The sequence below is a fragment of the Cygnus olor genome, chromosome 1 (genome assembly GCF_009769625.2).
Source record: "Cygnus olor isolate bCygOlo1 chromosome 1, bCygOlo1.pri.v2, whole genome shotgun sequence".
Taxonomy (NCBI): domain Eukaryota; kingdom Metazoa; phylum Chordata; class Aves; order Anseriformes; family Anatidae; genus Cygnus; species Cygnus olor.
This window is the reverse complement of record NC_049169.1, coordinates 67,776,874-67,799,518: the sequence shown is the minus strand read 5'-3', so window position 1 is coordinate 67,799,518 and position 22,645 is coordinate 67,776,874. Positions and strand designations below refer to the sequence as shown.

The following is a 22,645-nucleotide window of genomic DNA, read 5'->3' as shown; positions in this document are numbered from 1 at the left end:
ACCTGGTTGCATTATGGGATCTACCTGACTGACATTCAGGGAAAAACAGCCAGGAGACGAGCATCCTGTCCCTCAGTGGCAAAAAATGCACACTGAGTAGGAACTATATAGCTTCATATATCTTTTTACAATGACTCCTGAGATACGGTCAGCACAGCTCTGGATTAGGGAATAAAAAAGCTCAGTATCACAGCTTGTAGAGATTTTGGAAAAACATTGGTGAATCATTATTTAGGATTGTAGTTTCTCCTCTGATCTTATTTAAGATTCTTCGTTTACATATGTGTCCCTGCTGTTGATTTACAAGGGGGGCACAAATTCTCTGGATCATAGTTGACCCATCTATAATGTGGGAAATGACATTCCTTTCCTATCTGACAGAAATGTGCCAGACTTAATTAGCAACAGACAATGTTTTGAAAAGTGACTAGTTAGACATATCCTGTGAAAATTGAGGCTCTTGAAGACTATCAGGTTGAACCTCTGGATATACATACACATTTAAAAAATCACAAGTAAATTTTTGAAAAGCAGTTGGCACTCTGATAAGATGCATTTAAAACACTATTACAAATCATAGCAAATATATTAATGGCTACTTTCATACACATGTTCCGAAACATAACTCTTATTCTTCCCCTTATCCAGTGCCAAGGACTTAAAATCCTACCTGGTCTTAGTCAATGTATTCCATTTTCTCCATCTTTCGCAGGGAAGGGCAAACTCTGTCATACCTGCTGAGGCCAACCTGCAAAATCCAGAGGTAAAACACACTGTGACTATGAGCAGAAAAAAGCTGTAAAACTTAAGATTCAGTCTTAGATCTTCTCAGGACTCGACAACTCCATTAAAGCATGCTTGTGTGACTGCCAAAATCTTTCACTGGGAAAAAAAAAATCATCATGATTTCATTACTAAACTGGAAGCAGCAGCCTCTTGCACAGCACACATATGTGCTATACAGCATTTTTCATTATGGATCTCTTGCTTGCTTGGTGACCTGATTTCAACTGGTGTCAGCTCAACACAACACTGTAAACTTCTTTGGATGATTAGAAAACATTCCTCTGCAGTATGCGAATAAACATGAGCTGCAAGTGCTGTGTTGGAGATTATCTTACAAATGTAACATCTCTGCACCTCTGCATATAACGTTGCTATTTTTTCCTCCATCAGCTGCCTGAATATTAACAGTTAGTTGCAATCTCATTAAGCATATGCTCGCCATTTTTTCAGCAAGAAGCATACTTCTTTTCTCTTGGAAGGAGACAGACCTAGTTATACGTGCTATCAATGATAAATAGATGTTAAAAAAAAATCTGAATTCAGTGTTTATTTTGCTGTAGTGAGGTATGGTAATTTGGGAGGCATAAGTTCATTGCATATCTTCCATGGAACCTGAAGCTGAAATTATGGAAAGTTGCTGGCACCAGCAGAGCTTTCCTCATCCCTTGAAACACTTGCCAAATATGCTAAATATGTGGCTGTATTTAGTAACTGTATATTCCTCTGAAATCACAGTTTTATATGCCCAGGAAGGATTGCTGGATCTTCACCTGCATCTTCAGAAGTTTTTATTTGCAAAGAATACACCCCATCCCCTCCCTGCTCCTAACCATGTACCAGACCACATACAGCAGCTACATGTGTTTTTGCTGGTTTTACTACTTCTGACCATCAGAAGGTGATGGGACTCTGGGCACTGGAACACCAAGGAGAAAAACTCCATTTCCCAACTGTCCCAGATAGCACCCATGCAGCCTGCAGTGTGGAAAGGGTTAAAAAAAGTAGAGACAGAGTTAGTCAATATTTTTGAAGTTCTGTTTGTGGCAACTTCGGAAGAAGGCCCAAAAATTTTAAGTTCTCACCGATGGAAGCAGTGTTCCCATCCTGGTGTGCTCCAGCTGTTCCAAACTCCAGATGTTGGCCTGAACCCTGGTAGATGGTTAGAGCAATGTAGGCTCTGGAACATCTGTAATTCCTGACAGATTGAAGGCAGTCCAGCACCAGGCTGCCACAGGAGTGGCAGACATGAAAGCAGGCAAGTTTTGCATGGAGTCTTGCCTGACAAGCATAATTCTGTCAGTTTTTATACTACATAGACAAGTAGTGTAATCATTCAACTTTTAAAGTATTGTTATATTTAAGAAAATTAAATTCTCAGCAGCTTATCTCTTTTTTTTTTTTAACCTCTTTCTTTACCTCTCCATCCTCATCAAAGAAAAGGCAGCAATTCTGGATGTAGAATGGGAGACTTAAGAAAAAGGTAGTGAAAGAAGGAAGAAGGAGTCTGGGAATAGACTGAAGAGGAATAATGATGGAAAGAGGTGGAGAGTGGAACGGAAAGGTGGAAGTCGACTGGATCTCCTTGGTCAGGGAGTCAGTCCTTACGGGTAAACCTTCCCACACCCTGCATAAAATAAAGCTGAGTTTTATAGAAACTCTCATTTCATGCCAGTTATTCCCAGAATAAACGCATCTTGTGCTTTGAGGTTATTAAGAAATTTTATTCTTTAATTAAAGACTATTCACAATGTACACAAAAAAAATCTGAACGTATTCTGCACAGGTCATCCAAAGTTTAGCACTTGCTGCTTCTAAAGTACTTGCCTTAACGTCTTACTGTTTTCTTATGTATGTTTGTAGTGCTTTGTTTGGGCAAAGGGGACTGAAGGGAACTGTGTATCGCAGATAGAGAGATACTGTGGTGGTAAAAATGAAACAGTCTTTACTAAAACTCTGTTTGCAAGATGCTGTGGTACTGGCTCCTTTTGTATATGTGCAGACTGATTTCTTGGGTCACTTCCTGACATATTTTTCTTACAGCCTGATGTCTTACCTCCAAAATTCATGCACACTCTTACACAAGGAGAAAAGCAATCATTTTGGAGATATGACTGTAACGTTACTAAATACTGTAGCCTGTGTGGTTCCTTTGTGCATTGCATTGCACCTAAGTTTCTATTTGACTTTTCCAATTTGGCCAGAGGAACTGGATAAGGAAATTAGGGGATCCTTTTGTTCTTCTTTTCTTGTTAAATCCTGGTGTGATAACCAAAACCTGGTTTGCATTCCTCCACCTTCATTTGTTCAGCCACAAATATAATTACTTGATATACGTCTCAGCAAGAGATTTCATATCTAAAATCTTCAAAAAGTCTGTCAAGGAGAAAGCAAGAGGGAGGAAATCTAAGAAACTGAGATGTGGTTTTAGGTCAATATGTAGTATGAACATGACAAAACTTTACTGAGGCACAAATGCTTGTGTGTCTAATTGTAAAATGTGAGCACCCAATGCCAAATTTATTTCTCTTTGTCATTCTTTTTCATTTTTTTCCCTGTAACAGTATCAATTATTTTTCAATAGTGTCTTGCATCCCACTCTTTCTCATCTCTTTTTCAGTACTACCCTTTTCTCTGCTAAATCATCAAAGGTATTTTTGTTCCTTTACCTATTGTGGCAGAGTCTGTAAACACAATCTTACAGAGAGAATTTCTAAGTGTAAGCATTTGCACTAAAAGCTTTGAATTGCTATCTTTGATAAAGCTATTTGGTCTGATTATACTGTTTTGGAATCACACATTCAAGCACACCTCTCTGGAAAAAAAAGGGGGGGAGGAGGCGTTCAAAATGTACTATACTGCGTACCTCAGGGGATTATTTTTAAATACAGTGTAATCCATGTAAGCAATTGTATTTCTATCCTGAAACACAGAATCAATTAAGAGTGAAAGTTAAAGTCCAGTGTTTAAAAACCAACAACACTTAATCTTAAGGATGTATCAAACATAAAAAGGTTAATAATAATTATTCCGGGTTTCATTCTCCAAATTTGTTTCCATGCTTTGAAGACTGAACAGACAGATATTGCAGGCAGTTCTTGTATCAACCATGACAAGCATTCTGCCTGAGCACTCAATAGCAGGTGTAACAGTCATTGATGGTTATAGTTTATATTTAAGCAGGAGATGGAAAAAAAAAATACAAATACAAATTCAGATCTCAGAGTGGAATTTAAATTGAAGTAATTATACTTTTGGAAATCCAGTGATATCTTTCAACTGCTGTAAGTAGTCAGAAAAGCGTGCATTCAAGTCATCAAATAGCAGAGGTCAGAAGTACAGCCTGCTATGAAGTTACACTATGTATTGGTTTCACCATTTTAGGCGTGGACAGATGTTCCTGTTCCTTTCATAAACCTTTGCAGCTGAAGACATCACTACCCTGGGACAGACATCCCAGCTCCCACCAGTTCCACCAGTGGCAAGGATTGTGTCAGCCTTCTTTAGTCTGTTTCAGTCAATATCAGCCAGGTTACGCAGTAACTGAAGCTGGAAAAGTTAATCCACTATGTTTAGGTTGAAATTTATTGTCAGGTTATTTTTTTCCACCTGCCATATTCAGTGGCAAGACATCCAGAGGAATTAAATCTAGATACTGCCCATACTTATGAGTTAACAAAATTGTCGCAGTCTCATGTATCATCAGTACAAACCACTGAACATACTGTCATAATGTCCACTGATTTTTCAAGAGCACCTTCCTGCTGGAGTTGAGCACACTTTACTGAGAATGCAAGGGTGCCTTTAAAATCATGCATCTGCAATAAAACTGCTTAGACATGTACTTTTTTATTTTTATTTTTTATATACTTTTGATAGCAACATATTTTTTTCCCTCTCTACTAACTTGCTGTCTGGCACCACTCTTCTTTTTCTATGTATTGATGATTTCAAAACAAAGCAACTGACCTTACTTTAATGAAAAAGCATGCTTTGGTTGAAATGATAGCCAAATCACTTTTAGCATATTACAGAAACTAGTGTGTCAGAAATCAGTAGCACACATGCTGCCTTAAAGACAACTCAGGGTGCTTTTTTATAAGCTTCGTTTTATTCCAGCTAACTAATGAAAGCTAGAGAGCAGAGTGAATCCAAGTTTTTCTTCTCCTTTCACCTAGGTACAGTGTACTCAGCCTCCCCACCGAAATCTCTTTGGAGAACTGTAGGAAGAAAGTATTAGATGGATTCAGTGACAGCATTTCAGTATGTCATTTGTGAAACTCATAAACAATCAGCAGATGACTTGGTTTGTGTTGAAATCTGGAGGTTTAGGTGACAAAAGATTGGTGTCTAAGGGCATCCTGTACCTTTCTGTGGGCACCAAGCAACCATAGTTTGGTTGTAAGTGCTTGAGTGCCTCTGACAAGGCAAGCCAGTTCCACGTTGAGGCTCATGCTTGGACCAAGGACATTGCCTTTTGCTGAGGTTCTTGTGTGCTACTGGACTAATTTTTGGAGGCTGTAAAAATCCTAGAGGCCAATATGGAGAGATCTAGGCCTCTGCACAGCCCCTATCTCACTGTGCCATCCAGGCAGAAGATGAGCAGGAAGAAGGCTTCCTGTTAGAATGAATGTATATCTACATCTAACCATACGGGAGTAACATGAAACAATCCTCTCCAGCAAGTGGAGAAACTCCCAATGACCTACCTGTTGCAAATGAGGGATAAGCCTCATTCCCAGTCTCTGAGGGGTTTTAGATATAGAATTTTTATTTGGGCTTATTTTTCTTCACAAGGGCTTCAGAAACACTGGATTAAAAACAGGAAAAACTCAACCCGAATAGTGTTGTCAATAGTATCCTAACAGAGCTTTTCATTTCTTATTTCCATAATTAAAAGTATAGCTGTAGCTACATATTTACCCTTCTTTATGCTGGATTAGATCCTAGCAGTAGTATTTTGTACTAGTTGTAGCTTGTTAATTGTGTGTGCTGGGACTTCAGCCAAAGGTCATGACAATAGTTAAATACAGGTGACATAACCGTGTGCCAAAGAAACTAAGAAATGTGCCTTCTCACTTCAGAAACATGTAGTTTCTACATTAAATACCAAACGTTAGCTTAACGAAGTGCCTGCACTTGGAACACCACATCAGGATCCAAACCTGCCCAGACCTGTTCAGACTCAAGGTTTCAGTTCAGACCTACATCTAGAAGATTAATATTGAAACCGTTAACAAAAAAAATCTGTTTTTGGATCATTCTTGGTACAAAATTTCAACCTGTCTGCCTTTATTTAAACTGTAAAAAATGCAGAAGCAAGAATAAGAGCTATTTTTGAAACACTAATAGTGTATATATCCCCTGATTTGGAGTATAACTTCAATGTCATTAATTTTAGGCAAATTTCTGACAATGGAGGATATTGTACATAGTATGACAGATGTGTCCTTACCAGAGCTGAGCAGAGTGGAAGGATCACCTCCCTTGGCCTGCTGACAATGCTGGCACCTTTTGTAAAAACTGAAAACTCTGTTTTTCCATTTAAAATAATAATAATAAGAAGAAAATATTGTCCCTCACAAGAAGAAGCATTATCAGCTCTGCCAGTTTCTTCCAGACCACACAAGGTGCTACAGACAGGGTCTCTAGTAATTCACACAGTTTTCAGCTTTTTGGACATGCAGCATTGCAGCTGAATAAATAAGTTATGTGATGTTCTTTCCTGTATCAGTTTACAAGGCTGAAATGTGTATGAACAGATGAGGGAAACAAAATAGGTTTCAAGATGGCTATCTATCTGAAACATTCTGTTGTCAACTTCTGTGTGATCATCTGTTCATGAGATTTTCATATGGACAGATGATCTGGGTTTCATATGACCACTGTCCCATCCCATGAAAATCTGTGAGATTCCAAATATTATTTCACAGGCAAAACTGAAAACTTCCAAGTATTTCTTTTCCCTTTGTAAAAGGATGCTCTGCTGGCTCTTAGCATTCAGCTCTCATTTTCTACCATTCTCCAATGTGCCAAACTGTGTTTTTCTCGGATGGTGCTTTCTTGCTCCTGGCTGTTGATCAATTGTTATGATCAATTTTGTTGACATAATTAACTATTCATTGACACAGAGCCTTGAATTTGCCTCTCCTCAGATTACAGGAGAACAACCGTAATCTCTAGGTTACAAAGTCATCTTCCCTACCACTCATAAAGCTTTACTCTTTGTGTAACAGCTCCAGCAGGAGAGGTTAAGAGACTGTCTGGGCAGTGTGGTGTTTGGAAAGCTCTTCAATGAGGTGGGAGATCTGCTGCCAGTCCCCTATTCTGACGAATATTTGCTCCTAAAAAAGATGCTAACACCTTTTAACGGCTTCTCTGAAACCAGTTAGGTTGGATCAGGGACGAATTTAGTGCAGAAATTCTCCCAATATGTACTACTTATACATGTATTTTAGAACACTAACCACAGTCTACTAAATGGACTTGAATATAAATGAACTGTCACTATGGGAGAATAGTTGAAATAATCTTGGATGTACAGATAATATTGTCTCAACTGTGCACACTGCTTTAGAATCTCATTTCAGTCTGTACCTAAAAATCTATATGTCAAAAGAAAATATCCTGAGTGCCATCTTCAAACTATAACATGACACAAAAAAGCCATCTTTCTATATGATAGAGCTACTTCTAATTTTCCCATTAGACCAAACGACATCATAAAGAATATCTGCCAACAACATGATATAAAACTGTACCATGCATCATGAAAAATAATTGCAATTCAATTACTCATGAATTATAAAACCGTCAAATAGGTGTAATAAGACAAGAGCCTTAGAACATATGAAAAACTGCTTAGCATAGATAATTATATATGTTTGAACAAAATCCCCAAAATAAAAGATGTGCAGTTTGAAGGAACAGGGTAATCTTGCCAAAATAATTCTCATTTATAGCAATGGTTTGAGAATCAGCAATTTTAAAACCATTTCCCTGGGAAAAAAAATAAAAAAATAAAAAAGTAAATTAGGAAACCTTTCTCTCCATTCACTTAGGCCATACCCAGCAATGGGACAAGAACTTATTTTCTTGCCTCCATCACCCTCTTCCTCAGATTCTACTTTAGCAAAGTATTCAGTGTTGCTGCTTTGAATCACAGAATGCATGAGGTTGGGAGCACCTCTGGCAATCCTCCAGTCCATCACCCCCGCTCAAATCAAAATCACCTGCAGCAGGTTGCTCAGCACTGTGTCAAGTTGGGTTTTGAGTATCTCCAAGGATGAGGACTCCACAGCCTTTTTGAGCAACCTCTTATAGTATTTGATGACCCCGGAAATTTTTATTTATGTTTAAAATGAGTTTCCTGTAACTCAGTTTGTGTCCTTTACCTCTTGTCCCATCACTAGACACCACTAGAAAAACCATGGCCCCATCTTCTTTACATCCCCCACAACACACATTTATCCACACTGATCAGATCCCCCTGAGCTTTCTCCAAGCTGAATAGCCTCTTTCAAAGAGATATGCTTCGCTCTCTTCATCCATCATCTTCATGACCCTTCATTGGATTCACTCCAGTATGCCCACATCTTGTACTTTCTTGCATTTGCACTTGCTTAAGTACTTAATGATACATCCTGTCCACTCTTTGACTGCCTTTGCAGCTTAGGCTTAGCATTGTTTATTCATAAAAATATTTTGTCTTTCTGTAATGCTCTCTATCTAAGAATAAGAAGGCCACTGTAAGTTTTAGTGAATTAAACCCTTAGCACCTCTGTGAACTAATTCAATGCAATTTCTGTTGTCAAGATGCCAAGATCCCAGCAAACTAACACGGCTTGTGCACAATCAGAGAGGCAATCTGTGGAAAAAAGCTATGGAGGTTTTGCTGGATGTCAATTCTATCCTTTAGCCACACTCCATGTTTGAACAGGGGAAGGAGAAAGAAAAAAAATAGACTAGGGAAGATGTAGGACTCAGGGAGAAATGGCTGCATCACTCTTTCATAGAACAAGCAGAGAACAGTAGGCTTTTTGCAACAACAATGAGAAAGCTTTCTGCATTCCTACGCATTCCTGAGAGAAAGGTTCAATTCACTTTCTTGGGGTGTTACCTTCTGGCAGAACAAAGAAAATTATCTTTCCTACATCCTATTTAATTATGACTACAAAAAGAAAAATAAACAAATATACTTCTTAAAACATAGCCTTCCCATAAATAAAAATTCTCACGCACTTTCTTTTTGCGTGAAAAATTCTTGCACTTTCACAGACAAAAGATGCCATGGAACAAGACAGCAGGAGTTACATCTCTCCTGCAGAAAGGCAGAACTGGGCTTGTGTTCCAAGCTGCATCTGATTAAAGTGTGGAAAGTTTTGCAAGAATAATTACTAAAGGGAGAATAAAGTTGTCCAAGTGTGATGTGATACCATAGTTCCAGAACTCCCCAGATAATTCCTCATATGATCAGAAATTTTAATAACTGGTTACTTCATAGATGTTATTTTTCAGCCTTCAAAGAGTACTTTTACAACATGTAATACATCTTAATGAAATACAAAACAGTTTTATTAGAGTAGATTTGTTAATCTAACAGATTTCACAAATGAACTTTCTCAACCTCCTTATGACTACATTTCAGTTTCTTAATTGACCTTTTACATTGTTGACAGAGCACTTGGGTTTTGTGTGCATTTGTTCTAGTATGTAGTCAAGCAAATATTCAGGCAAATATTAGCCCACACTTTTTCTGATGCTCACAAAGTTCTTCAGAAGCATCAGATCCAGATTTCAGATGCTGTGAACTCCCAAACAAACACTATCATGTTCTGGAATCGGTTCCTGTTCATCCCAGTACTGACTTATGGCTATCTGCGCAGTAGTCCTCCGAGACTGCAGTGACAGGCAGTGCAAAAATCTCTAAAGTGGTTGTCCAAGGTAAGATTTTAAGTAGAAGAAGTTTCATTATCCCCCTGTGAAACAGGATATAATAAACAGGATATTGGCCAACAGGGACACCAACAGGGTTTTTTTGTTAGTTTTTTTTTATTTAAGTTCATATTGGAAGTTGAATCTATTTTTCTGAATTTTTACTTTATGTAGTCCTACTGCCTCTTTTATTAAGGACAAGGGATTGCCAGGTGATTAAACTAAAACTCAATTAAAACCACATCAAGGAATTAGATAACCTATAACTGCTGCAAAAGTGATTAAATAAATAAATCAAGAAAGATCACATTGTTCTATGAAGTAATATATGGTCTTAGTGCTGAGGACATTAACTAATTTATTGATTGTGATCTGTGACTGTCATAACCACCACACCTATAACAGCCACATGCAAAGACAATTCAAACTAAACAACAATGAAAATCACCCAGCTCCTCCTTTCTATGGCATTTATAAGGGTCAACCAATTATTCCTTTTCCTTTGTTTGCTACCCAAAATTAGAATAAATGAAACCACATGAGAACTAAGATACAGTCATCCTAGCTAGTAACTCTGCTGTCTCTAGGGGTTCCCATGATATGATTCACTTTGAATCGCTAACGCCCATGAGAACAGGTAAACTTTACACTTCTAAAGAAAACTATTTTGTAGGAAAACAGGCTATTTAATACTGAAATATCTATAGGAGTAAGAGTATAGTTATCCTAATTCTTTCTATCTGACTCTAAAATATAGTCATATTTTCTTTTTAAAAAATAAAGAATTTTCTTCATGAACAGTTAGATAAGAGTAACTTCATGCAAAAAATAAAAAATAAATCTACCTGCCTCTTAGTCAAAATGTTGTCACTCGTATTTAGATTTAGAGTTTGCTTCACTAGGCTTTGATGGAGAAACTAAACTGAGTTACAAGTGATTTTTAGGTTGGATTTCTGTGCTTGGTTGGTCCAAATGATGATCACATCATCTTCTACAAGTGAGAAGACAGAAGCAATTCTTGGTTGTGCTACAAGCTACAGCCATTTTCATCCCCAGCCGGACTTCTCGGGGAGGGGAAGAAAAGAAAAGAGCAAAAAGAAATTATTTGGTGTCCGAGTTCTAGCTTTAGACTTTTATTAGATTAAAAACATATATATTTTGGAATTATTTTAGGGAGCCATCTTTTGCTACTTAAACCTAGATTTCATAACTTCTACTTTTTGCATTTGAGTCATGGATGCTTTAGAAACGACCTAGGGAAGTAAACCAGAACTTGACAGCAACATTCTGAGATTTTTTTGGAGGTAATCTTGGAATCTGTCTTTATCCATACTGATTATATACTATTGTGCATCTATTTTGGGATGTAGGAGTCCTAATAGATCTGAGGATGTAGAACTTGAGTAGTTATATAGATGGATGGGAAAAAAACAGCAGAAATGGTGTTTCAAAAAGTGCTATCAGTGGTGTTGAGAGCTCTGTTTAGAGAAGCAGGCCTGATTTACCACTGCATTGTATACATTTATGTTTGTGCAAAATGGATGCAAAATACTTCTCATTCATATTTGGGAGTATTTTGAACAAGTGTTAGTGATCTCAATGAACTCCATAAAAAGGAAAAAGTGATCTGGGAAATCTGTAGACTTCTCTGTGGATAAAGTATTATCCACAGAAGCATTAAAAAGCATTATTTCTTTGGCTCTTTCTAATTTCCATTCAAGCTGGTGATTGCTTTTTGTTGAGAGAGTGTGTTGTTTGTGGTCCTGTCCCATATGATGCATTGTAGCACAATATCTGGTTAGAGAAATAGTTTTGGTTTAGGTTACTTTCAGATTGCTTTTTTTTCTTTGGTAATGTATTTAACTTACTGTCTTTTAAAACTTGCTTCTCTAATTTAAATGTAGTAGCATTACTTATTTTTACAATTAACTTTCTTATCTGAATTTCAACCAAATATAACAAATCTAATAGATTAGATATTGTTAACCTTAAAAAAATGTGCTTGCTCTTTCATTTGTTGTCTAATTAAAACACCATCTTATTCTATCCAAATTATTTTCTTGATCTATTATTTGAATTCCACTGAAATGTTAGCTTTCCCATGTATTTAGACCTTTATCTTTAACATATGTATAGAGTTGCACATATTCTATTGAAATCACGTAATTTAACAGGTAATATAATTTGGGGGAAAAATCTTTTTCATCCCCACATGGATTAATTAAATGAATGGATTGAATACCTGAATATTGCTAAATGTAGAAGTTGAAATGTTGATAGAGATCATTTATTTATTTATTTATTTAATGCTCTTTGATCCTATATGTAATAGCACAAATGTGACAGGTGCCCTAAGAAATAGTAGTGGTGAAGTGTGGAATTCAAAGTGAGAGCCTTAACAGTTTGCTAATTGCAGTGGAGGAGAACAGAAGTATACCTGCAACTTAAGCTGCCCTACTCAGTCCACTATGAAAATGTCAAGCATGCCTGGTGCAGACAGCAGAGAGGTTCAAGAGAAACAGCTTTGGGATGATGCTGCTGACAAGGAGCAAAGACTGACGCCCAGTAAACGCAACCGTGCTGGAAATGTGTCTCAGCCTGAGAAGAAACTCCAAGAGGCCATTTGTGTGCTGCTGGTGGAGTTGTGTGAGAGATTCACATTCTTTGGCATTGTCTGCAACATGATCCTCTTTTGCACTGTCAGACTTGGCTATCGCAACTACCAGGCAGCTATTGTCAATATGTGCTTTGTAGGCACCTCCATGTTGACACCAGTGTTGGTTGGCTGGCTTGCCGAATGCCTCGTGGGAAGGACCAAGCTTGTGTGCATCTGCATGTTTCTACACTTCCTAGGTAGGTGACAGCCTGGTGACTATTTAATGTTTTAATAATTGTATTACAGAAATACATTGCTGAACACTGTTTGAAATTTAATAATTTTCTCCAGCCTCATGGCCAACTTTGCTAATAGCTAATTACTTCATTTTTCCTCTGTAAAATGTCTTGTAGCTTTTTGTGTATGTCATTTTGTGAGGCAGTACTTTGAAAAGGACTAGGAAACATTTGCATGTATGGCTTACGGATAGCTGGCACGTGAACTTTACTCCTCTGAATTGGCTTAGCTATTCAGAGCAGAGATGCCCAGCTCTTTCTTAAAATTGGTCATGTTAACAAGCATACGTTGTTATTAGTGTTTGGGGGAAAATGTGAGATTTTAGTCAGTTTGAGAGAGAGGTTGGAAATGGTTTCCCAGCTGTTGGTACCAAGACTTTTATTCTATGGAAAGGTATATGACTGTTGTAGTTGGACTAGTGGGAAAGATGCATTTAAGTACACGTCAGTATAAACAAACATTGCTGTAAGTACAGAGGCTATATCCTCATACATATATTGAAAGCCTGATTTCTGATAGCGTATTCTGAATCTTCCCCACCTGTTTTTCTGAAGATCTTTTGTATAAGAGCACTGCTCAAACTAAGTATGACTCTTCTGTAGCAATTAGTGCATTTCACAGCTGGTGGTTGTTCTGTTGGGTTAAACTGAGCAGATAGAAATTCTTCTTACTTGCACCAATTGTTGAGGATTAGCAGGTGTGACTTCTGCAATAGCCAGCCATGATGTTGTTTAGACATGCAACAAACTAAGGGGAAAAAAAAGTCATTCCTGAAATCATCTTCTCTAGTTTCCTGAATGCCCTTGAGTTGACTGCAATACCATTGTGTAAGCAGCCTGGAAAAATGACTGTTATTATGTTCCATTGTCGTTTTTTTTTTTTTCCCATGGGCATCTGGGTTGGAATCTTCTTCTGCAATTTGTCCTTTCAATACACATCTTGAAGTAGGAGACCAGTGACACTGACAGAATTTGATGGTTTTGGGTGTTGTTTTAAACTGAACTTTTGATGAAAACTTTTTTTGATTGACCATTATATATTTCTGATCTGTTTGATGCAGAGTCATAGTCTTAGTCTCACTAACATTGGTGGCGTTTGTACACTGCTGTATTTTGAATTTAGCCTCCAATTAAGACGCAGAGAATCTGTAGCTGACCAAATCTGAAAGACTTGCTTTGCAGTCTAGAGCTGGTAAATGCAATTCATTGCAGTGGTCCTATAGGTAAAGTCGGGGGGGGGGGAGGAGAAAAATTCCCTGAGGCTGCAACAGAAAACGAGAAAATTCTCTTCCTCCCCCCCACCCCCCCCCCCAAAAAAAAAAAAAAGAAAAACACCTTTGAGAATTTGTTTAAGTTATAGTTCTCATTAAAAGTCTGGGTTTAAAGAAGATACAAAACAGATTTTTGTTCCACAATGAGGGGCTTTTTGGCTGTTCATTTTTTTGTCGGGCAAATTACATGCCTCACCTGGTCCCTTCTGCCAAGTGGAGAGCCACTGCCCTCTACACGCAGGCAATGGAGAAGGCACAATGTGAAGAGATGCGTTTCCAGAGTGAGCTCTTCAATTGATTGAAGGACCTGAATCCTTACAAGCATTTGGGGCAGAAAAGTGCTTTCTCAGAGGCCTTTAGTCATCTTGCCTTTCTATATTTAGTGATACCCAGAAAGGTTCTAGATCTGTGTGGGAGTAAGACCCTTTCTCTTTGCACTCATCTGTTGTCTTTGATTTTTTCATGTCTTTTCAACATAATTGCTTAAAAATTCTAATTTATCAGTCTGATTTTAATCTATTTCAAATAATTTCCTTCCCATTCCAGGCACAGCCCTGCTACCTGTTGTGGCTTTCCCATTTGAAGACATTTACATTGACAGACGACACATTCTTCTTCATACGCTAACAAAAAAAGAGCAGAAAATAGTATTCTACTTTGCACTACTCACAGCTAGCCTGGGAATAGGAGGCATAAGAGCTATAGTTTGTCCGTTAAGTGCATACAACCTTGAGAACTGTGGACCAAAGGAACTTCTTTCTTTTTTCAACTGGTTAGTAACTAAATATTAGCTAAATATCTGTAGAGGATGATACAGCATTGCCTTGAAATTTACTTGCAGACTTACAAGACAGATTCCAAGATGGTGGGTTTTGTTTTGGGATTTCTGTTTAAACTGCAGAAACTTTAGATTTTGGAATAATTTCTAAGAATTTCTGTAAAAAAAAACTTTTGCTATAGTTCTCATTTTGCTAAAAGTGATCATCTATTTTGGCCTCCATCAGAAATCTTCAGTTGGAATTAGGATGAATTGATTTGCCCAAATATTCAGACTTGATAACCTAGCTGCTGTTAGGAAACCAAATGGAATATAACGTTCTACCTTTAACATGTCTATACATTGAGGATATTTTGCTATTACTCACTGACGATGGCAAAATTCAATAATACGTTAAAGCTTGCATCAGAATAAATTTTTAGAAGTGACAGCAGTAGTTCGCTGGTTTATTGGAACTAAGTATTGTTAGTAGCCTCTAACCACTAAAATCAGTGGTAAGGATTTGCTGTATTATTTCAGCTCAGCCACTGTGAAGATTTAGCATGAGAGAAACTATTTGACATTTGTGTTTCATTTGGAGTATTTCATATTTTTTCAGGAAAACTTTGAGAAAAATTTCTGGGAGGTAAAATGCTTCCTAAAAAATCATTTTTTTTTTTTTGTTTCAAATTGACTATTCCTCTCTGTGTGTCAGAGGGGTCACTTTTGGTCATATGTTTGTATTTATTTACCACTTTTGTAGCACTAAACATTCACCTTTACTTTCTGGTAAAAACTGTGGAATGAGGATCAAAGAAGTAGCAGTGGGAACTTCTGGATTCCTGCTTAAAAGCAGGGTGAAACAAGCTCTAAACTGCCCCCTTTTCTTTCCCTTCCCTATGCATGCACGCTTTTAAAATCAAAACTGAGCACATTTGCATATTGACAATATAATGCTGAGGAATCAATGAAGATCATGAATCAGATCTCTCTTCCTTTGCGAATGGCTCTCCTGGCTATTCTTTTTTCCTCCAATTATGTTAATATCAGAGTTTTGAATTAAATTCAAACTTGAGTGAATAAAGCAGCTTTACCAAAGGTGGATGAGACTGTTTAGTTCCTTAGAGCAGATTCTGCCTCCTTGACCTGCCCATAGGAGAGATGGGAAAAAAAAATCCTTCCTTTTTACTCTAAGTTTTAATCCTTAATTAGCAACACCATTTTGATTAAATAAGACTCTGGGGGATTAAGACTGGAGAGCAATCAGTTGTTCTGAAAGATAGCTCTAGAGAATTTAGTGTACTGTGGTCTTAGCCATTCAGAATTTTGTTTAATCAAAATGACATTTCTCAGTGTTGATTGCAAAGGAGACATAATATGAATAAAATGTTCCTTGGGGGAATCCAAATGGGTCAATTCTTGGGGCTTTGGAAATATTAAGAAAGGCATGTGTGCAATTTTAAAAAATAAAATAATTTTTGTGATGACATCCAAGGAAGGGCTACTTGATTGCAATCTCAAGATTTTTTAAATGGGGTTATATTCCTAGTGATCTTAATCTTGTTGTAACCTCTCAGAATATAATCATTTTCCCTTGGTAGCCTGTTTTCTATTGCTAGGTGTTTTTCACAGGATTGAATTTTAAAGTAATAGATGAAAAGAGGTGGTTGCATACTCTTGATGAGCCTATGTTCTTAGACAAGTTCTATTTTTTTAATCAGATTTACTGTGTTAATGATAAAAGAAATAGTGAAGTACAAACTTGTAATTATCTATTGTCTTCATGAATGGAATTAGACGACTGCTTTGCACATCAGGGCCTGGGTCTAACCTCTAGAATGATCTATGGCTGTGGCCACCTAAACAAATCCTGTCTACAGGAGTAGAGAATAAGTGCAAAGGGTACAGTCCAGACTAAGGATAACTTACCAGTGTAGTCTTGTCTTATTGATCTGCTGGAAAAAAAAATAATAATCAGACAATATGGGACCAGTAATATTTCTCTTCTCTCTTTCATTCTACCCGTTCTGTTTATTTTGTTCACCTTGTCTTTGCAGAGAATTCCATAGTGCTTCTGAAAAATTTTACCACCTCCTGAAAAGTTGTAGTACAGAAAAATATATAGCTTGGATACTGGCCCATTCTCATTCTAGGTCTGAGTCTAGATAAATCAAAACTTAAATCGTTAGAGCTCGATGTGCTTAAAAAATAAAAGCAAATAGTATTTCAAGTGGCAGGAATACTTATTCAGAATATATACTTATTCAGTATTCAGAATGAATCCAAACAGTGTTGAAAGTTCAATTTTAGAATGTTTTCAAGGCTTTTTAAAATCTAGATCTATTTTCATTCAGCAAGTTCATAAGATTGTTATATTAAGTAAAAAAAAAAAAAGTTAACAATACTTTTAAAAGTCACCTGGATAATACTACTTAAGTTATCATAACGAATACATTTCCATAAGACATTCTAATAAAATTATTTTCTTCTGAGCATTTCACAATAACATTTCAGTTTGTATCAGTACTGCTTTCTTGAGGAGACCTCAGACTGCAGAAGCTGGGTTCCTTTTAGAACACCTAACCACAAAAATGATGACATATTTGGTACCCTCAAGCCACTAGCAGGCTTTGAGTCTATAGGATCAGATTAGAACAACAGTGAAGTAAAGTTCTCAATGTATATAATGTGGACACTGGGTTCTTGATGCAAGATAATTGGCTCTACAAATCCACTCCTTTTGTCTTGCAAAGCAGATTTTACACCAAGGATTTTCCAAAAGTATGGTGCAATATCTGAAAAGGGGTATCCTCAAAGCAGAAGCTTTTCACAATAACTTAATATTTTAATCAAAGTCCTCCATGGACTTCTAAGGCTGAAGGTGAAAGTCTACTACCAAGTGATTAAACCACTTGCCCAACATTCGTAGTACACAGTTCACTGTTCCAGTCTGCATAATCCAGGCCAATACATCAGAGCTACAAAACAATTCATACCCCAAGCAAGTTACCTGAACATTAGATCACTGGCTATTCTAAATAGATTAAGTCCACCTCCTCCAAGTAGGAGGAAATATTTTATTTCACACCAGAGGAAATAATTGAAGGGTTGCTATATACATTGTTATTTCTCTGTTAAACTTAAAATGTGGTTTCATTATTTTGCATACATAAAGCTTACATTATCAGGTATTAAAAGTGTAGATGGTAAATGCTGATATATTTAATTCTTCTTATCCACAAGGAGATTTCTGGTACCAGACTGATAATTTGTTCAGCTCCACTGCCCTAGTACAGTTAGTTTAATTGTTTACCTCATGGACCTGAAACATTGAAGTGAAATTTGGTGCAGCTTCTGTGTCAATGTGTGATGCTGTCTACAGTTGCTATACTTACTGTGCATTTAGTTTCTTGTTTTAAATTTTATATTCTCTAAAGTCTATAAATTATTCAGTTTCTCCAATTTTGTCTCTTCTCTCTGTGTGTACTAGGTTTTATTGGTTGATTAACTTAAATTCAGCGGTTGTCTTTGTCAGTATCTCTTATATCCAGCAGTCTGTGGCCAGGAACCTTGGTTTCCTTATCCCATTTGTGTCCATACTTATGTCCATGATCACAATTCACATGGTGCGTGGTGAAATGATTTACAAACCCAAAACAGGTAAGAAGCAACTGTCTCTTAGGAAGTATTTTTAGAGATTATTTTCATAGAAGAGATCAACTTACACATATAAACAAGGTCTTCAACAATACCCTGTTTTGGCTGTAGTTACTTGGGTCTCTGTGTAACTGACATCCTCTGTAATGACAGACATGCAGATTCAGTATAGGCTGAAAAAATTGAGAACAGTATCTAGTAAACTTATGTACACCTTCTGCAATGTTGAGACAGGTTCAGAGCAGTTGTCTGTACAGGAGCAGGTACTATATGTGTGCAAGGGAATGGATGCATAAACCAAGTACCTGGGAATATCATAGGGATGGATAAACTAGAAAGATTTAGTCAAAACAAACAGACCCAAAGAAATGCCTTCCCTCTGTGTGCACGCATGCACATTAAAAAATAAAAAATAAAAAAAATCATGATAATATCTGACTCAGGTCTGTACTGTAAAGGCTAGCATCAAATTAGGTAGCTTTTTGTGGAGAATGGTGGTTTTCTGGCTAACTGGGACTCACTAAAGGTTTTACAACCTGAGAAGCTAAAAACATTCTTTAGTATCTATCCCCAGGCTAAACTTTCATATGGACTAAATCTGTAGTAGTTTATCATCTAACTAGTTTAATTTTACTAAGTGAAGTAACATAATCCTGTAGGTAAGTCATTGTATTAGTCATCCATAAATCAAGCAGAATAATTTTTTTTGTCAAGAGATTTTTCCCTATGAATTTTCCCTATGAACGTTGTTCAATTTTTCATGTTTTCCACACTTCTGTAGAATGCCTATTTCTAGACTAACATCTGCAAAGTGTTTATCTCCATTGTCAAAATAAAAGATAATATACTTTGTAACTTCCAGTAAGATGGCTAAATATGAAATTCATCATAACTGTTATTAAAATACGTAGGTGACCTCACAGGATTCTTATATATGCTACCTTTTTTATTTTAAGGTAGCTCTTCAAATATGGATCATGCATTCAATTATGTTTAGCTGTCAAGCATGGACTTCATTTGCATTTCTTCCCACTGCTATAATTTTTAGGACTGGCAGGTGACCAGAGATGAGGAAGAAATGTGCATCTACCATCTAGGGTGCAATATAGGATTCTTTATTGTTATTATAATAAAGTAGCATAGATATTCATGATTACATCAAGGTCAAAGTAGCAGAACATTAGAACCAAGGTCTGAAGTATAATGGAGAAGGAAAAATGCTTTCTCAAAGTTTTAGTATCTATAGAGATGGATATTTTTAAGAAAAGATTAGCAGTACAAGTATAGAGTGTATGATGTTTAACTACTCTGTGTTCTTGAGTAATCTGAGTAATTCACTACTGTGGAGTTCTGTGGGGTTTACTTATTTGCTTTTAAAGAACACGTGAGATACTTATTCTAACTGTATAATTGGCAAAAACCTCTTGATATAGATTAGGTCTATGCATCACTCAAGTTGCTATCTGAAATATAATGTCAAGCAGTTTTATCTTCCTCGTTTACTAGAGGTTATAATCTGCTTAGAACTCCATGCTAAGAAATGCAGCTAAATAATGTATTTGCCAGTTGTAACTCATAAAAGTGATGTTTCTGAGGTATTTGACTGAAATTTCATTAAAGAGGGCCTCAGCTAATCCATTAGGAAAGGCACTGATATGTCAGGATTTTATTTCTATTTTAGCCTTTCTTTCAATGAGAATAAGCAGGGAAGAACTTGTCCTACATATTCCAATCCAAAGGAAAAGAGATGGTCATAACTATATTTGAGACTAGGACAGAGCCATTGCATTGCTTTGTCTGAGAGATCTACTGTGTCTGATTGGGGGTACTCTGAGCATATCCTAATTTCAACTCTGACTGTGTCCAAATATTTGTAGACTGGTAATAGCACTGCATAACTGCATTTAATTCTTTCTTCATGAATGTTCAGCCCATCACACAGGACGAAGCAAGAGATTATCACTCTGACCAAAACCATGTAATTACTATGCCAATAATTTGAGTTGATACAGATTTTTCTGCTACCATTTTTTTCTTACTTCTGAAAATAAATTGGCTTTGATAAGATCCCTAAGTCCCACTTATTTTCTGATTACCTTCTTAGTCAAATCACCCTGGAAGACTAAAGACTTCTTTGTCTTCAGGTTCATTCTTGAAAGGTTCATTTTTGAAATATTCTAGATCCTAAACTCTAGCAACGTTTACCATGAGCAGTAAGAATACTTGCCTAGTACAGTCAGAGAATAAAATCTGTACCCACTTTTTGTTTTGGTAATGCTCTCTATTTCAGATTTTATTCAACAATGTCAACAGTCTACAGGTTAATGCCAAACAGTCAGTTTAAGTATATTTATATTTAATTTCCTTACCTTAGTACTCTTAGTATCTGAAGAACTTACTGTAGGTGTTAGATGGACACTTCTAGAAAATATATTCTCCACCAGAAATAGTAGAGAGACTTTTTTTCTTCTACCATCTTTTTGGTTTACCTTAATGTTTAGACAGCGTGTATTTTTTAAAAAAAAAAAAAAGGTTACTGTAGTGTTTAAACACTTCAGAAAGGCAGACATGCTATAACCCCAACTCTCATGGATGGCCAACTTACCAAAAGTAAATGAATTTGCATCTTTGAGCCCAAAGCTAACAGTTCTGTCCATGTTTTGTTTCTGTTTCTACTGTCTCAGAACCAAGTAAGCAATTCCCAAGCCCAATAACCTGTGGGAAAATCTTAATATGCCAAAAAAATAGATTGGAAACTTTTCCTCTTCCACTGCATGCTACTTGGAAGTCCTGAGATAACATTTCTGGCTTTAAAATGCATCCCTCAAGATTTTCTATCCCATCAGCTCTGTTTAGGACTCCCTTTCCTTCTCATTTTGCTACTGCTGTCTCCTTGCTGGACTCCAGTAGATGTGCAATATTTCATTGTTGTCTTGAATTGAAAACTAACATCATTCAATCAATAGAAAGCAAAAGCAAAGGAGGGTAATACTTTACCTTCCCAACCACAACAACAAATTGCCATGGTGTGTTAAATAACTGCTAGTAAAAAGCACTTTTTTCTGTCTCTGTGGATGCTCAGCTGGATTACTTTTTTTTTCCCTCTTAAGTAGTGAATCAAATGACTTCAAAACAGAATGCTTTTGAACAGATCCAGACTTATTTTCTTCCCCCTTTCCCAAAAGACATAAGGGCAAATATGTTGGATTGTATTTTCTATTCCAAAGTGATTTGTTTGTCTTGTTTATTTTGGCAGCAAATAAAAATAAACCAATGGCTAATATCTCTGTTTTCAGACAGTTCCCTTCTGACGACTTTTGGGGTAATTGCTAGTGCACTGAAAACTTGCTGTGTGCGGTATCGCTACTTTGGTGGAGGTGTAACAAACTGGCTAGATCACGCCAAGGAAAACTATGGTGGTCAGTACAGTGAGATTCAAGTGGAAAGCACAAAGTCACTTGCCAGGCTCTTCCCACTGTTTGCTTTCCAAATTCTATACAGAACGTGTATTATGCAGGTGAGTAAACAGCTTAAAAAAAAAATCAACTTGAAAAAGATTAATGTGTTTAGTACCGTGTTTCCAGGCATGTTTAACTGTTGCTTTGCCAGCTGAACCACTTTGCAGAGTAGTATTAATTGCCTGAGATTATACTTTATTTCCTCTCATCTCATTAAATAAGCAAAATCACCTTGATCAATACTTGTGAAGGAGCTTGTGTGGCTTCTTGCTGCTCATTTATATGCATCCTTATTGGTTGAAACACCTAGTGCTAGGGAGTCTTGTGCTTCTCATACTGCTTTATGTTATCGGAGACTCAGGTTCAGTATTCTTTTAAGAAACTGGGAAATTGTTTTTCAAATGTTCACTCACTTTTGGGGCAAGACATAAATCTTTCTTTGCTGTTTTAGTTGCATATTTCATCTACTGTTTTGGTGGGATTATGCAGCTGGTGTACCTATGCTGGATATGGATGGTTTTCCATTTGTGGAAAGAAACAGTCCTTTCAATGCCTCTCTACCAGGTTATGTGACTCTTTCCACTTTTGAGTGTATGTTATGTAAATGTGTCAGGAAGTTACTTAAGCTGACATGATTCCTTCAGATTAATTTCTGACTGGATGATCCTGGCTAAGCAGGAGTTTGAAGCAGCTTACCTTTTGGCAACTGGCATAACAAATTTGAGCTGGTTTAGCAATTCATTTCTACTTACTCATTTTAAATTGCGTGCATAGGCTGCTTAAGGAAATTTTTACAAATATGTAACACATACTGTTTTATTGACGCTTTCTTGACATCATTCTACATTCCTATCCATCTGCCTCATTCTTTCTTCTTTTCCCCCATCCATGCC

At 36.8% G+C, this 22,645-nt stretch overlaps 1 protein-coding gene across 6 annotated transcripts in view; it reads left to right on the top strand.

Annotated features, from left to right (window-relative positions):
• The first annotated feature begins 10,208 nt into the window (after window positions 1–10,208).
• SLC15A5 (solute carrier family 15 member 5) overlaps window positions 10,209–22,645 on the top strand; it is a 32,280-nt gene continuing 19,843 nt past the window's right edge. Inside the window, exons 1-6 of one of the 6 annotated variants that reach the window (XM_040563858.1) lie at window positions 10,209–10,354; window positions 10,662–10,714; window positions 12,134–12,570; window positions 14,427–14,652; window positions 18,128–18,297; window positions 21,591–21,811. In XM_040563858.1, coding sequence (XP_040419792.1) covers window positions 12,186–12,570; window positions 14,427–14,652; window positions 18,128–18,297; window positions 21,591–21,811 — 1,002 coding nt within the window. In that variant the 5' untranslated portion in view covers window positions 10,209–10,354; window positions 10,662–10,714; window positions 12,134–12,185. Of the gene's footprint in view, window positions 10,355–10,661; window positions 10,715–10,738; window positions 11,022–12,049; window positions 12,571–14,426; window positions 14,653–18,127; window positions 18,298–21,590; window positions 21,812–22,645 lie in introns of those variants that run through there. The other 5 variants (XM_040563837.1, XM_040563869.1, XM_040563847.1 and 2 more) reach the window with 5 other exon arrangements.